This window comes from Lutra lutra, chromosome 7 (assembly GCF_902655055.1).
Source record: "Lutra lutra chromosome 7, mLutLut1.2, whole genome shotgun sequence".
Classification (NCBI taxonomy): domain Eukaryota; kingdom Metazoa; phylum Chordata; class Mammalia; order Carnivora; family Mustelidae; genus Lutra; species Lutra lutra.
Window position 1 is genome coordinate 51,190,845 of NC_062284.1, and position 12,874 is coordinate 51,203,718.

General features: G+C 51.7%; 1 protein-coding gene across 1 annotated transcript in view; it reads left to right on the plus strand.

Moving 5' to 3' along the window:
• The window catches only part of TEP1 (telomerase associated protein 1), a 38,758-nt gene extending 26,218 nt beyond the window's left edge, over positions 1-12,540 (plus strand). Inside the window, exons 29-55 of the mRNA XM_047737319.1 lie at positions 59-191; positions 347-497; positions 753-886; positions 1,107-1,195; positions 1,445-1,559; positions 2,000-2,240; positions 2,435-2,558; positions 3,383-3,507; positions 3,633-3,732; positions 3,959-4,114; positions 4,260-4,472; positions 4,730-4,883; positions 4,988-5,200; positions 5,798-5,958; positions 6,198-6,311; positions 7,284-7,391; positions 7,757-7,889; positions 7,970-8,046; positions 8,153-8,285; positions 8,419-8,555; positions 8,700-8,824; positions 9,872-10,015; positions 10,167-10,266; positions 11,413-11,518; positions 11,624-11,829; positions 11,952-12,056; positions 12,320-12,540. Coding sequence (XP_047593275.1) covers positions 59-191; positions 347-497; positions 753-886; positions 1,107-1,195; positions 1,445-1,559; positions 2,000-2,240; positions 2,435-2,558; positions 3,383-3,507; positions 3,633-3,732; positions 3,959-4,114; positions 4,260-4,472; positions 4,730-4,883; positions 4,988-5,200; positions 5,798-5,958; positions 6,198-6,311; positions 7,284-7,391; positions 7,757-7,889; positions 7,970-8,046; positions 8,153-8,285; positions 8,419-8,555; positions 8,700-8,824; positions 9,872-10,015; positions 10,167-10,266; positions 11,413-11,518; positions 11,624-11,829; positions 11,952-12,056; positions 12,320-12,442 — 3,720 coding nt within the window. The 3' untranslated portion in view covers positions 12,443-12,540. The remainder of the gene's footprint in view (positions 1-58; positions 192-346; positions 498-752; positions 887-1,106; positions 1,196-1,444; positions 1,560-1,999; positions 2,241-2,434; positions 2,559-3,382; positions 3,508-3,632; positions 3,733-3,958; positions 4,115-4,259; positions 4,473-4,729; positions 4,884-4,987; positions 5,201-5,797; positions 5,959-6,197; positions 6,312-7,283; positions 7,392-7,756; positions 7,890-7,969; positions 8,047-8,152; positions 8,286-8,418; positions 8,556-8,699; positions 8,825-9,871; positions 10,016-10,166; positions 10,267-11,412; positions 11,519-11,623; positions 11,830-11,951; positions 12,057-12,319) is intronic.
• Positions 12,541-12,874: the final 334 nt, after the last annotated feature.

Here is a 12,874-nt window from a genome sequence, read left to right on the forward strand (position 1 = left end):
AAAGCTGCCTCTTCTCCTCTGCCCAACTGACTGAAGCCCAGTCTCCCTCTTTTCCCAGGTGTCTGAGAGACTCCGGACCCTGCCCTCCACTGTCCCGCTGCTGCTGCAGCACATCCTGGGCACCCTGGAGCAAGAACATGGCCCCGACATCCTTCCCCAAGCCTTGACCACCCTTGAAGCCACATGTAGTGGTCAGTGGTTGGGGTGGCGTGGGAGACGGAACGCGCAGGGGTTAGATGACATTGGCTCAGTTGGGTTCTCAGTGAGTGGTATGAGGAGGACCGGGTGTCATGGGATGGGTATGCTGTGTGGTTTGGTGAGAGCTTCAGAGAGCTGGGGTTTTTAGGTCTGACCGTGGACCAGTTGCATGGAGTGCTGAGTGCATGGCGGATACTTCCCAGGGGGGCTGAGACCTGGGAAGAAGCAGTGGCTGCTGGCAACAGTGGGGACCCCTACCCCATGGGCCCATTTGCCTACCTCGTCCAGAGTCTGCGCAGGTACAGCTGCCCCTAATTGGATTCCCACCAATCTCCTGTGCCTTCCTGTCTTTGAGCCTGGGCCCCTTGTGGGCCTTTCTTCATTCCACCCTTCCCTGGATATAGCCCCTGACACCTGTCTCCCAGGCTCCAAATGGGCTGCCTCTCAATTTACCACTCTATGGGATGGGCACGGGAGCCCACAGCTATGCCAGGTGCTCACTGACAGACCTCCCCCCCCTCCTCTCCTGCCCTCTCTCCCTCACATGAGAACAGTCTGCTAGGGGAGGGCCCTCTCGAGCGTGCTGGTGCCCGGCTCTGCCTCCCTGCCGGGCCCCTGAGGACAGCAGCTAAATGTCGATATGGGAAGAGGCGGGGGCTGGAGAAGACAGCACACGTCCTCATCGCAGGTGATTTTGGCCTGAACTGGCCCAAACTGACCCCGGGAGTCTGAGGGTGGGGCCGATTCCTGGAAGCCAGGACCACCCACTGGTGCTCCCATTCGGCTGGCGCCCTCAGCTGCCACCCCAGTGGGTGGATGGCTTTTGCTGTGACCTGTGCCATGCGATCTTTGGAGCTGCTTCAGGACTGAGCCTGTCTCACTGTCTACTCTGTGACCCACACCTGCAGCTCAGCTCTGGAAGACCTGTGACCCTGATGCCTCAGGAACCTTCCGAAGTTGCCTTCCTGAGGCCCTGGCAGATCTGCCTTACCACCTGGTTAGTCTCCAGATCCTTTAGGCACTTTCTCCCAGGCAACTGCTTTCACTATTCTGAGACCCCATTCCCCCTTGACCACCACTACTGCCACCCCTCTCTACCTTTCTCCGTCCAGTTTTCCTGCCCTCCTCCTACAGATCCTTTGTCCCAGCTCCTAGGTTGAGGTCCTGGCTGCACAGAGTCTAAAACTAGATTCTTCCTTCTCACCTGCCTCTTCACATCCTAACGAGTCCCATCCAATCTTCCCAGCTCCAGAGCGGGAACCGTGGCCTTCTTGCAAAATTCCTCACCAATCTCCATGTGGTGGCTGCACACCTGGAACTGGGTCTGGTCTCTCGGCTCCTGGAGGCCCATGCCCTCTACGGTGAGATAAGTCAGTGGCTTCTCTGAGATACGGGCCTCCTCGGTGTGTTCACAGGGGGTGTGCTAGGGGTAGGGGGCGGGAGGTATAATGCAAAGAACAGTTAAATTTCTATTCCAGGCTGAAAAGGCCAAGAGGGTAAGGAGGTGATTTTCAGGGGATCTTCTGCCCCGGTCTCTTAGACCAAAGGTTCTTAAACGTTATTTAACAGGCCTAAAATTACCTGGGAATGTTGTTCAAATTACAGATCTCTGGGTCCCCGGATTCTGGTTCCCTAGGTCCAGAGTGGGGCCTAAGGCTTTGTACTTTTAACGGGTCTTCCTGATGTAGGGCCAGAAGGCTTCAAGACTTAACATTTTGACACATCATATGACTATATTTGGTACTGGGGTTAATGGGGCTATGGGCTGGCTCCCCAGTGATGCTCCGCATCTTTCCCACAGCTTCCTCAGTCCCTGAAGATGAGCAAAGTTTTCCTGAGGCTGAGACTGCCATGTTTCACACGTTCCTGAGGCAGCAGGCTCCTGTCCTCAGCCAGTACCCCCTGCTCCTGCCCCAGCAGGCAGCCAACCAGCCCCTGGACTCACCTCTTTGCCACCAGGCCCCACAGCTTTTCCAGCGATGGCGCCTCCAGCACATGCTACGATGGCTTAATAAACCCCACACCGTGGAGAGACAGCAGAAGTAAGGTCCATGGCCCTGGGTACTGGGAAGCCTGCCAGAGAGCAAGCCACAGCCCTTTCTGAAACTAGAGAAGATAGACTGACCAGAGTCACAATGGAGAAGGGGATTCAGGCACAGGAATGCAAGTGTGAATTCCTGGTCCCTTCCTTCTCTGAAATCCTGGTTTCCTCCCTTTCTTCCTACTCTTTATCTAGTTCCAGCCTATCTCTGGCAGTTACCTCATCCCCCACAGCGGTAGCCCTCTCCCCCAGTGGGCAAAGAGCTGCTGTCGGCACTGGCAATGGGATGGTTTACTTGTTGGACCTGAGAACCTGGCAGGTATGACACTCAAGTGGGCAGAGTTTGCCTCTAGAAAAAGCCACACAAACTGCCCTGAAGACCTCAGCAAGCCAGCCCCGCCTGTTATCACCCTGTTTGATTCAGCAACTTGCGTTTCCCTCACATGAAATCAAAGGCTTGGTATTAAATCCGTCACACCTGCCAAATATTTGCTGCACACCTTTCCATTCAGGGCTGCACTAAGGCTGTACTGTACTAAGCGTCTCCAGGCACATACCTGTCTTTGCCTACCAAGTGGCCATTTTGTTGAAAGATAAGACATACAAGGTGAAAAGGAACCAAAACATAACCATATAATATAGACAAGAGCTGAGTGAGTTGGATACCTCCAGGAGAACATGGGACAGGCAAGGGCACACATTCCAGTTGAGTAAAAGGCACAGGGGAGAATGTTTCCGGGAAACTTCTGGGGATGATTGCAGCAGAGGGTGCTTGAAGGAAGGTAACAGCAGATTAGGCTGGAGAAGTGGGTCCCACAGCCATAGCCACTCCCTTTCTCTGCCTCCCACCCATATCAACTCCCACTGCCATGTATATATATGCATTCATACATACACAAACCCCTCAGAATCTTCTGTGACTTGGGGATGCATATGGGGTTGGGAATAGGGGAGATGTGGCCCCACTTGAACCGAGGCTTGGCCCACATCTGGAGTGGGGCCCAAAGCTCCTGATGTGGGGCCAGAGGGCCACCCTTTCTCTATCCCTTCTTACCTTGGCCTCCTTTTTGGTTGGAGCTTGGAGTGGCTGGACACTGGGGGTCGGAGAATGTTCTGAGCATGCTTCCCTGCTCATTCTCATAGGAGGAGAAGTCTTTGGTGAGCGGCTGTGATGGGGTCTCCTCTTGCTCATTCCTCTCAGACAGTGCCCTCTTTCTTACTGCCTTTGATGGGCTTCTGGAGCTCTGGGACCTGCAACAAGGTTGTCGGTAAGGGACCCCTCCCCCATGTCTTGGAGTGAGAGTCTTCCCTGCTTGTCAGAAGCCCTCAGGGCAGGGGAAAGAGGAGGGAGGCCAGGGGCTCCCAGAAGCCTAACTTTGTCTCCCTGGGCTAGGGTGCTCCAGACCAGTGCTCACCAGTATCAAATCACTGGCTGCTGCCTAAGCCCAGACCGCCGGCTGCTGGCTACCGTGTGTCTAGGGGGATGCCTAAAGGTAATGACCAAGGGGCAGTGGTAGTCAAAGTGGCCCTAAATGCAAGTCATCCCCGCAACGTTGTTCTCTTAGTGTGGCATTGCTACTGACTGCTTGGCCTGGGGGAGGCTTTTCCTGGTGCCTGGGGGAGGCTGAGGGCAGGGGGCTGGACAAGATGGCCTCCGGGCTTGAGAGGCTTAGGCATTTGTACTCAGCACCTAGTTTTCTCTCCTTCTTTCTCCTTCAGCTGTGGGACACAGTCCGTGGGCAGCTGGCCTTCCAGCACACATGTCCCCGGCCTCTGAACTGTGTTGCTTTCCACCCAGAGGGGCAGATGATGGCTGTGGGCAGTTGGGCTGGCAGCTTCAGCTTCTTCCATGTGGACGGGCTCAAAACTGCCAAGGTGAGAAGTCCTGCGTTGCCCTGGGGCAGGAAGGCCAAGAGGGCAGGAGTGGAAGATAAGGGATTATGAACGTCCACATTCTGTTTCACTTTGGGCTTGTTTTGAGAGCAGGTCCCCACATTTCTGTTTCTACTTCCTTGGGCAGGAACTGGGAGCCCCAGGAGCCTCTGTCCGTACCTTGGTGTTCAATGTGCCTGGGCGGGTTGTGGCTGTGGGTCGGCTGGACAGCACGGTAGAACTGTGGTCCTGGCATGAGGGGGCACGGCTAGCTGTCTTCCCGGCCCACCACGGCATTGTGGCTACTGCCCTCTTCCTGCGTGCCGGGCGCCAGTTACTGACGGCCGGAGAGGATGGCAAGGTCAGGTGGCAGAGGCTGGTGGTGGGTTAGGAGGAGGGGGGAGGGCAGGGGTATTTGGGTGAGGGTGGAGCCTTTGTTGGGGACACTGTGGAGGGGTTTCGCTGGTGCAAGCTACAGGGAGAGGGGTGCAGTGTATGCATGGGCCGCTTTCTGAGAAGAGAGGGGAGCCCTTTAGGGAAGAGGAGGACTTTAATGGGGATGGCTCTTGCTCTGGGGGTAGAAGTGGTGTATCTTTAAGTCCTGTTCTTGGCCCTCAGGTTCAGGTGTGGTCTGGATCTCTGGGTCAGCCCCGGGGATGCCTGGGTTCCCTTTCTCTCTCTCCTGCCCTCTCTGTGGCTCTCAGCCCGGATGGTGATCGGGTGGCCGTTGGGTACCGAGCAGATGGCATCAGGATCTACAAAATCGCTTCAGGTGCTGAAGAGAGAGGGGATGGGGTGTTTGAGCCTTTGGAAAGAGCCTCCCCACCCTGAATTCCCTTTCCGAATATCTCACTCTGCTTTTTCCTCATGCTCTAGGTTCCCAGGAGGCTCAGTGTCAGGCACTAGATGTGGCAGTGTCTGCACTGGTCTGGCTAAGCCCTGAGGTGTTGGTGAGTGGTGCAGAAGATGGGTCCCTGCAAGGCTGGACTCTGAAAGGAGGTTCCCTTCAGTCCCTCTGGCTCTTGTCCAGGTACCAGAAGCCCGTGTTGGGACTGGCCACCTCCAAAGAACTCTTGGCTTCTGCCTCAGGTACTGCTGGGCATTGGGCAGCTTCCTTTCAAATATGTTTGTGCCTTCCCTCAATTTATATGTGTATGTGTATAGGAAACACACACACATATAATTATTTTTAAAACTTTCAAAGTACTTGTAAATGTACTTCTCTTGCATCATCAATCTACACTGTTTCTTCTTGTTTCCTAACCCTGATTCTGGGACCTCTGTTAATTGCTGGAATCCTCTGAGTTTCTGCCCAGGGGGAGACTTTGCTGTGTATGGGGATGGGTTTTCCTTAGGAGGAGGAGAGAGATGTTGAGGTGAAAATGCAGAATGGTCTTAGTCCTCTCCAGGTAGGAGACTTGGTCCAAGTGATAGTGGTCGCTTGAGAAGAGGAGGGTCTGGAGGTGTAGCAGGGAGTTGGGCAGCTGAAGAGCCAGAGCTGGGAGTGCCTGGTGTTCCTGTCCTGTGACCTCATACGATGACTGCCCCTTGTCACTTGGGTGCTCCACAGCCTGTGACTCACTGCCATTGGACATCACCCTCACCCAGCATGCTTGCCTTTGTCTTTGGGGTCCTGTCTCACTTCCTCTTTCAGGGAATCTTTCTTTCTCCCTCTTTCCAATGCAGAAGATTTCACAGTGCGGCTCTGGCCAAGGCAGTTGCTGACACTGGCACAGACAGTAGAAGACTTTCCCTGTGACACTGAGCTCCGGAAACACGAGGGTCCTGTGAGCTGTTGTAGCTTCAGCACCGATGGAGGCAGGCTGGCTACCGGAGGCAGGGACCGGGTGAGCTGCGGGGGTGCTCCCTCCTTGAGCCCACAGCCCCTCTGGGTCTTGGATTCTTCAACAGTCCGTTTCCCATGGCTCCCGAGGCATTTTGCTTTACCACACCCCCTAGGCCACCTCTTTCTACCATCCCTTCCCTAATATTCCCTATTCCTTTAAACTTTCTTGCCGGAAATGGCCCTGATGTTCCTACCTCCCTCCTCTGGTCCTGACTGCTCCCTCTCTTGGGACCTATCCAGAATCTCTTCTGCTGGGATGTGCGGATGCCCAGAGCCCCTGTTCTGATTTGCTCCTTCTCTGCCTGTCACCGGGACTGGGTTACTGGCTGTGCCTGGACCAGAGACAACCTACTGGTAAGGGAAGGGGTTGGGGTGAGGCAGAGCCCAGCAGGGTTCCTGGGGGAGGACCACACAGCCCAAGTCATCCTGCTTCCGACACCTGTTTATAATAATAGTAATAGCTGACATTTATTGAGCAAGTATGTGCCAGGAATTGAACTAAGCTCTTCATACGTCTTGCCTCATTTAGTCTTTACAACTCCGTGTAAGGTAGACAGTACTACTATCTCTATTTCACAGACAAGGATCTTGAGTTCAGATAGGTTAAAGAACATTTTCAAGGCCGTATAAGTGATGAGGCTGAAGCACTAATCATAAGAGAACCCGCATTCTTAATAAGAACACAGAACTGTCTCCCCAAAGGCTTAGGGTACCTATCCCTGTAGTGAGGATACTGCTGTATTTTCTTTGGTCCTAAGGCAAAAAACAAAAACAAAATCAAACCCCTCAGATTATGCACTCAAGGTTGGTGAAGCCTAGTTTTCCCGTGCACAGTTCCCACACTTGTTCTCAGGAAGAGATGAGAAAGGAGTGAGAATCAGTTGACTAGAATTGTCACAGACTGCTCTCTGCCCCTGCCTGCTGGGCAGCTGCATCTTTCCTTGGTATTGCAGGCTGTTCACCTTTGTCTGGTTTGTTGACTGACAGTTTGTGAATAACAGGGACAACAGCCACTGTGTATTCAGTGTTCAGTATGTACCAGGCAGCCCTTCATGTAGGTGCAGGTGCATCAGCCCCGCAGCAGCCACAGCAAATAGTGACACTGTTACTATCCTCATTGACTAGACGACAATCCCAAGGCGCATAGAGATGAACTTGCCGCAGGTCACAAAGTAAAGGATGGTGGAGCTTGGAATTGAACCCAGCACAGCCAACGTTCTTAATCACCAACCTTAATGCCCACCCCACCCTGTGCCCGCGTTGTCAATATACAAAAATGCTGGAGGCATGCTGCTAATCCCACTCCTCTGACCTCTGACTGTGTAGGTCTCCTGCTCCAGTGATGGCTCCGTGGGGCTGTGGGACCCAGGACAGCAACAGCAGCTTGGCTACTTCCTAGGTCATCAGAGTGCTGTGAGCGCCGTGGTGGCCGTGGTGAGGAGGTGGCAGAGAACTCACTGGGGGCCCTGAGAAGGCTAAGGAGGCTTTGGGAGATGGGTGCATTGGGTATCTAATCTCAAAGGCAAAAGAAGTATAAAGAATGAGATACTCGGGCCTGAATTAGAGCAGGATGAGGGTAATGAGATGGAGGGTTGGGGTGAGGGGAGGAAGAGGGCAGCTCAGTGTCCGAACTATGTGCAGGATTGCAGTCCTGAGCCACCCAGCCTGTGTCCCCAAGTTCTCCACATTCTTGGACATCTCCTAGGCCTTTAGTGCTCAGCCCTCACCTCTGTGGTAGGAGGCATTCTCCCCTCGTCCTGCTTGGTGCGATTCTGGTCTGATCCTGTGCTCTGGAATAGGAAGAACATGTGGTGTCTGTGGGCCGAGATGGAACATTGAAAGTGTGGGACCATCAGGGTGTGGAGCTGACGAGCATCCCTGCTCACTCAGGACCTATCAGCCACTGTGCCGCTGCCCTGGAGCCCCGGGCAGGTAAGGAAATGCCAGTTCCCTTTTCCTCCCTTCCCCGCTGCTTCTCCCCTTCTTCTGACTTCATCTCTGTGCCTTCTCAGCTGGGCAGCCTGGGTCAGAGCTTCTAGTGGTGACTGTTGGACTGGATGGGGCCACACGGTTGTGGCATCCGCTCTTGGTGAGTTTCCTGAAAGGACTGGGGTGGATGGAGTGGAGAGGGCAGAGTAGGACAACCTCCTATGACGCTGAGCCCCTGCTTTCCCACCTCCGTCCTTTCCTCCTAGGTGTTTCAAACACACACCCTCCTGGGACACAGTGGCCCAATCAGTGCAGCTGCAGTTTCAGACACCTCAGGCCTCCTGTTGACCACCTCAGAGGATGGTTCTGTACGGCTCTGGCAGGTACCCGAGGAAGCAGGTGAGAAGGCATGGAGAGAGGCAGTATATAGAGGGGTGTGTTAGTGGGACTATGAAGGTCAAGGGTGGCCTGATATCTCCTCGTGTCCCAGGAGTGGTCCAGCTTCTAATGCATCATCTACTTCCTTCTCCAGATGACACATACACACCCAGGAGTCCTGTAGCCATCACTGCAGTGGCCTGGGCCCCCGATGGTTCTGTGGCAGTATCTGGGAATCGAACTGGGGAACTAACTTTGTGGCATGAAGCTAAGGCTGTGGCCACAGCACAGGTGAATTGGGTCAACCTCGGTGCTTGTCTGTGTGACCTCTGCCCCAGCTGTACATGTACTGGTGTGTGCGTAGGTGGCTGGGAGGGAATGAGGGTTAACCCTGGCTCTTCAGGAATACTGAGATGGACGTGTCATGCTCCCCAGGCTCCAGGCCACATCAGTGCTCTGGTGTGGTACTCGGCACACACCTTGATTGTTCTCAGTGCTAATGAAAAGGTCAGTGAGTGGCACGTGGACCTGCAGGAGGGTTCGACACCCAAAAATTTCAGGTGAGATGGGGCAGCTGGGTCAATGTGATATGCCGATGGCCTCCTTATAGATTTTGTGCAAATCACTCCACCCCTACTTCTGAACTAGGTCAATAGGATGTTAGTAAGTGGGAAAAAGTCCTTGGGAAATTGTTTTGGCTCCCCTTCATGTCAACTTAAATAGTTATCAAGTGTCTACTTTAGGCTAAGCTCTGAGCCAGGCTGTGTGAACCAGATTGAAATTACCTTTTAATTTAGGAAGCACAGTAGAGGAATATGCACTGAAGTCAACCACCAGCAACAGGCAGAGTGATTAGTATTATAAGGAAGAGATCTATAATTCCCAGAATTTGAGAAATTTATAGTTTACAAAAGAGTTGCTATTTGAGTTTGGGCTTTAAGGATGAGTAGGAGTTCTCTGGACCCTTAAGGGAAGGGATGGTGTTTCAGTAGTATTAACAAAAGGCAAGGAGGCATGAGAGTGCATGATATATTCTGGCACAGCCGAGACGTTGGGTTCTTGGTGAGAGTGGCGGTGGGGGGTTTGGGGAATTGGATTGAAAAGATAAACTGGGGGAAGGCTGTAGAGGGCACAGTTTCAAGGATTTTGAGAATAATTAGCTGCAGTTTAGGAAGAGAACTCCAGTGGCATTATGGAAGATGGGTAGTAGTAGAGAGATACTACAGGCAGGGAGGCCATCTTCACAGCGGTTGCTCTAGTCCAGGGAAGACATAGTGTGGGCCCCGAACCAGGCAGTGGGATGAGAAGGAGGGATAGAGATTTAGGCAGGTGTTGGCAAGTAGAATCGACAGTGCTTATTAATTAGTTGGAGGTCAGGAGGGAAGGAAGAGACAAGAAGCCAAGAGATGCCTCATTTGAGCAGGTAAGTGGATGGTGATGATGAATACTGATATAAGAAAAACAGAAAGAGGAAGAGAATTTGTAGGGAAGGTAATTGATCGCGTTCTGTACTTCTCTCCTGAGGAATTCATGGGGAGCCAAGGAGCCTGAGAGAGGTGGACTAAAATAGGGTCTTTCTTTGTCCTTGTGCCTTTTTTGAGTTGCAGTCTTCACCTGAACCGAGTTCTGCAGGAGGACTTAGGGTTCCTGACAGGTGTGGCCCTGGCTCCAGACGGTCACTCCCTCATCTTGGCCGATGCGGGTTTGCGATTACAGTGCATGAAACCAGGGGAGGCTCCTTCTGAAATCTGGTAGGATTCAAAAAGCTGTTTCCTCTCAGGCTACAGAAAAAGGAAAAGTGGGTTAGTGGTTACCCTGAACTTGGGTCTAACTTAGAACAAAACCCTGGGGTCTTACAGAGAGATGTTCATGGGTTCAGCCTCTTTCTTTCTTATAAACCAGGAGCTGCCGCTATTCGGAAGGTGCTATGTTGTTGTCCACCCATCCGGACTATGGTGTGTTTGTCCTGCAGTCAGTGGAAACTAGAGGCCTTTATCTCTTAGTAAGTCTGATTTGAAGGTGTGTTAAAACATTTGTCCATGACCAACACTTTTAAAACCTTGGGGCTATGGTTGAGGATAAGAGGAGGGGAAAGGCATTGGTTCCAAATTCCCTTCTCTTCCTTCAACTGGAGCGGCTCTACTTCAGAGCGTTCTATAGTGGGTTTCAGCTTCCCTGTAATATTTTACCGATACAAAAAAGGATTCCACTGTTTAAAAAAAAAATCACAGGAAACCATCAGTGTAGGAGTTTTCTTAATTGCTTTTTTTCTCATGTCTCTCTTGTCTTGCCACTGTGAGTACTGGTGTCTGGAACAATACGGACATATCTCATAGACATTACATTGGCTGAAAGAAGTCAGACGCAAAAGAGTACAGACTACATGATCATTCACATAAAGTTAAAGAACAAATGGAACTAATTTATGGTGACAAAACTCAGAATACTGTTAGCTCTGAGGGTGGGGGTGCTCTGGTAGTGACTGGGAAGGGTCACGAAGGCAAGTTTCTAGGGTGAAGGAAATGTTCTACATGTTGACCTGGGCAGTGATTGCACGGATGTATACATATGCCGAAGTTCCTTGAGATGTACATTTAAGATTTGTGCACTTAGGGATGCCTGGCTGGCTCAGTTGGTTAAGGCTCTGCCTTTGGCTATGGTCATGATCCCGGGATCCTGGGTTGGAGTCCAGGGCTCCTTGCTCAGTGGGGAGCCTGCTTCTCCCTCTGCCTGCCGCACCCCCCCTGCTTGTGTGCTTTCTCTCTCTCGCTCGCTCTCACACAATAAATAAATAAAATCTTAAAAAAAAAAAAGGGGGTTCACGCTCTTTACTATGTCTAAATCACCGTTAAGAAAGTCCTGACCAGGGATGCCTGAGTGGCTCAGTCGGTGAAGCTGCTGACTTCGGTTCAGGTCATAATCCCAGGATCCTGCGATCAAGTCCTGAATTGGTCTCCTTGTCCAGAGACCTCTCTCTCTGCCTCTGCCTGCCACTCTGCCTGCTTGTGCTCTCTCTCTGACAAATAAGTAAATAAAATCTTAAAAAAAAAAAAAAGTGCTGACCAGCCCAGAGCCTAAAACAGTTGCTTTGGCTGTATAGGGTCAAGTGCTATGAGTAGGCTGAACAAAATGAGCCATCCTTTCACAGAGGCAAAAGGAGTCAGGAGAGTTTCAAGAGAGCCTCGAGTTTGAGCCGAACCTGGAGAATCCTACTGGGACCTCTGTGTTGGTAACCCAAGCCAAACCAGAATCTGGTGAGTGGGGTGGGAGGACCCACAGGGTCTGGAGATGCCTTGTAGGTGATGGTGGGTCCTATGAAGCCAGAAACCTAGCTCTAACCTCTGTCCTTGAAATGGCAGAGTCCTCATTTTTGTGTGCCAGCTCTGATGGGTTGCTGTGGAAACTCGCCAAGTGTACCCCTGAAGGAGAATGGGAGACAAGCAACCTCTGGCAGAAAACAGAAATGCCTGAAACCCCAACTCCAGAGACAGCCCCATCTGTGCAAGACAGCAGCACAGATAGCTGGTCCCCACCCCCACAGCTGAGGACTCAGCAGCGTAGAAAGGTGAGTTAGAGGCATGGGTCACAAATAGAGGGGAGGAGGCTCTCTGTCTGACACGTGGATGCTTCCTCGACAAAGGAAGGCCCACTGAAAGCTCACCACATCGCTTTTCCTTCCCCTCCAAGATTCACTCGGGCTCTGTCACAGCCCTCCATGTGCTGCCTGGGTTGCTGGTGACAGCTTCAAAGGACAGAGATGTTAAGCTGTGGGAGAGACCCAGTATGCAGCTGGTAAGTGTGTATGTATGCAAGGAGGGCTAAAAGAACGTCACAGAGGGCAAACTTGGGCAAAGAATGTACAAAAGATCAAAATTCTGTTTTCTTCTATCTTTGCTATCATGTGCAACTAACCTATTTCTAAATAAAAGGCATTAATGTGATAAATTAAATAATTAATAATTAATTAATAATAATTAATGTGAGAGAAAAATGAGTTAGTAAGGAGGCCCTAGGCTTGTAGCCTTCACCTCCCCATCTTTTGTTCCCCTTTGTAGCTGGGTCTGTTCCAGTGTGAAGCGGCTGTCAGCTGCCTGGAACCTTGGCTGGGCCCCGACTCTACCCTGCAGCTTGCAGTGGGAGACACACTGGGCAACGTGTACTTTCTCTCCTGGGAGTAAAGATGCCCCACCCACTTGTGCTTGAGATGCAAAGCCGGAAGACACCAGTGGCTCCTTTCTTGATTCAATTTTTAAAATAAAGTGTCAGAAAATCTCCAGTGCAGTCTGCCTGTGTTCTGATGTGGATGTGGATCAGAAGAATATGGATGTCCTCATGTTTCTTTTCTGATTTAACATTAGCCCTTACTAGAATTGCAAGAAAGGGAACCAGTTCTTTCATAGATATTCTTTGAAACCAGGCTTTAGAAGTCTTGTGTCATTTGCTGGTCCAAGGGTCCTGAGATGCCATTCCTGGCGGGGGGAGGAATGAGTGATGTTGGCCGGCACTTAGTTTGAACAGAGTGCTGAAGACATCTCACTTAGTCAAGAAAGATTAAGAAAAGGAGGAGTGAGTTGCAAGTGCCCCCCAATCAGGGCGTTTAGAGAGAACAT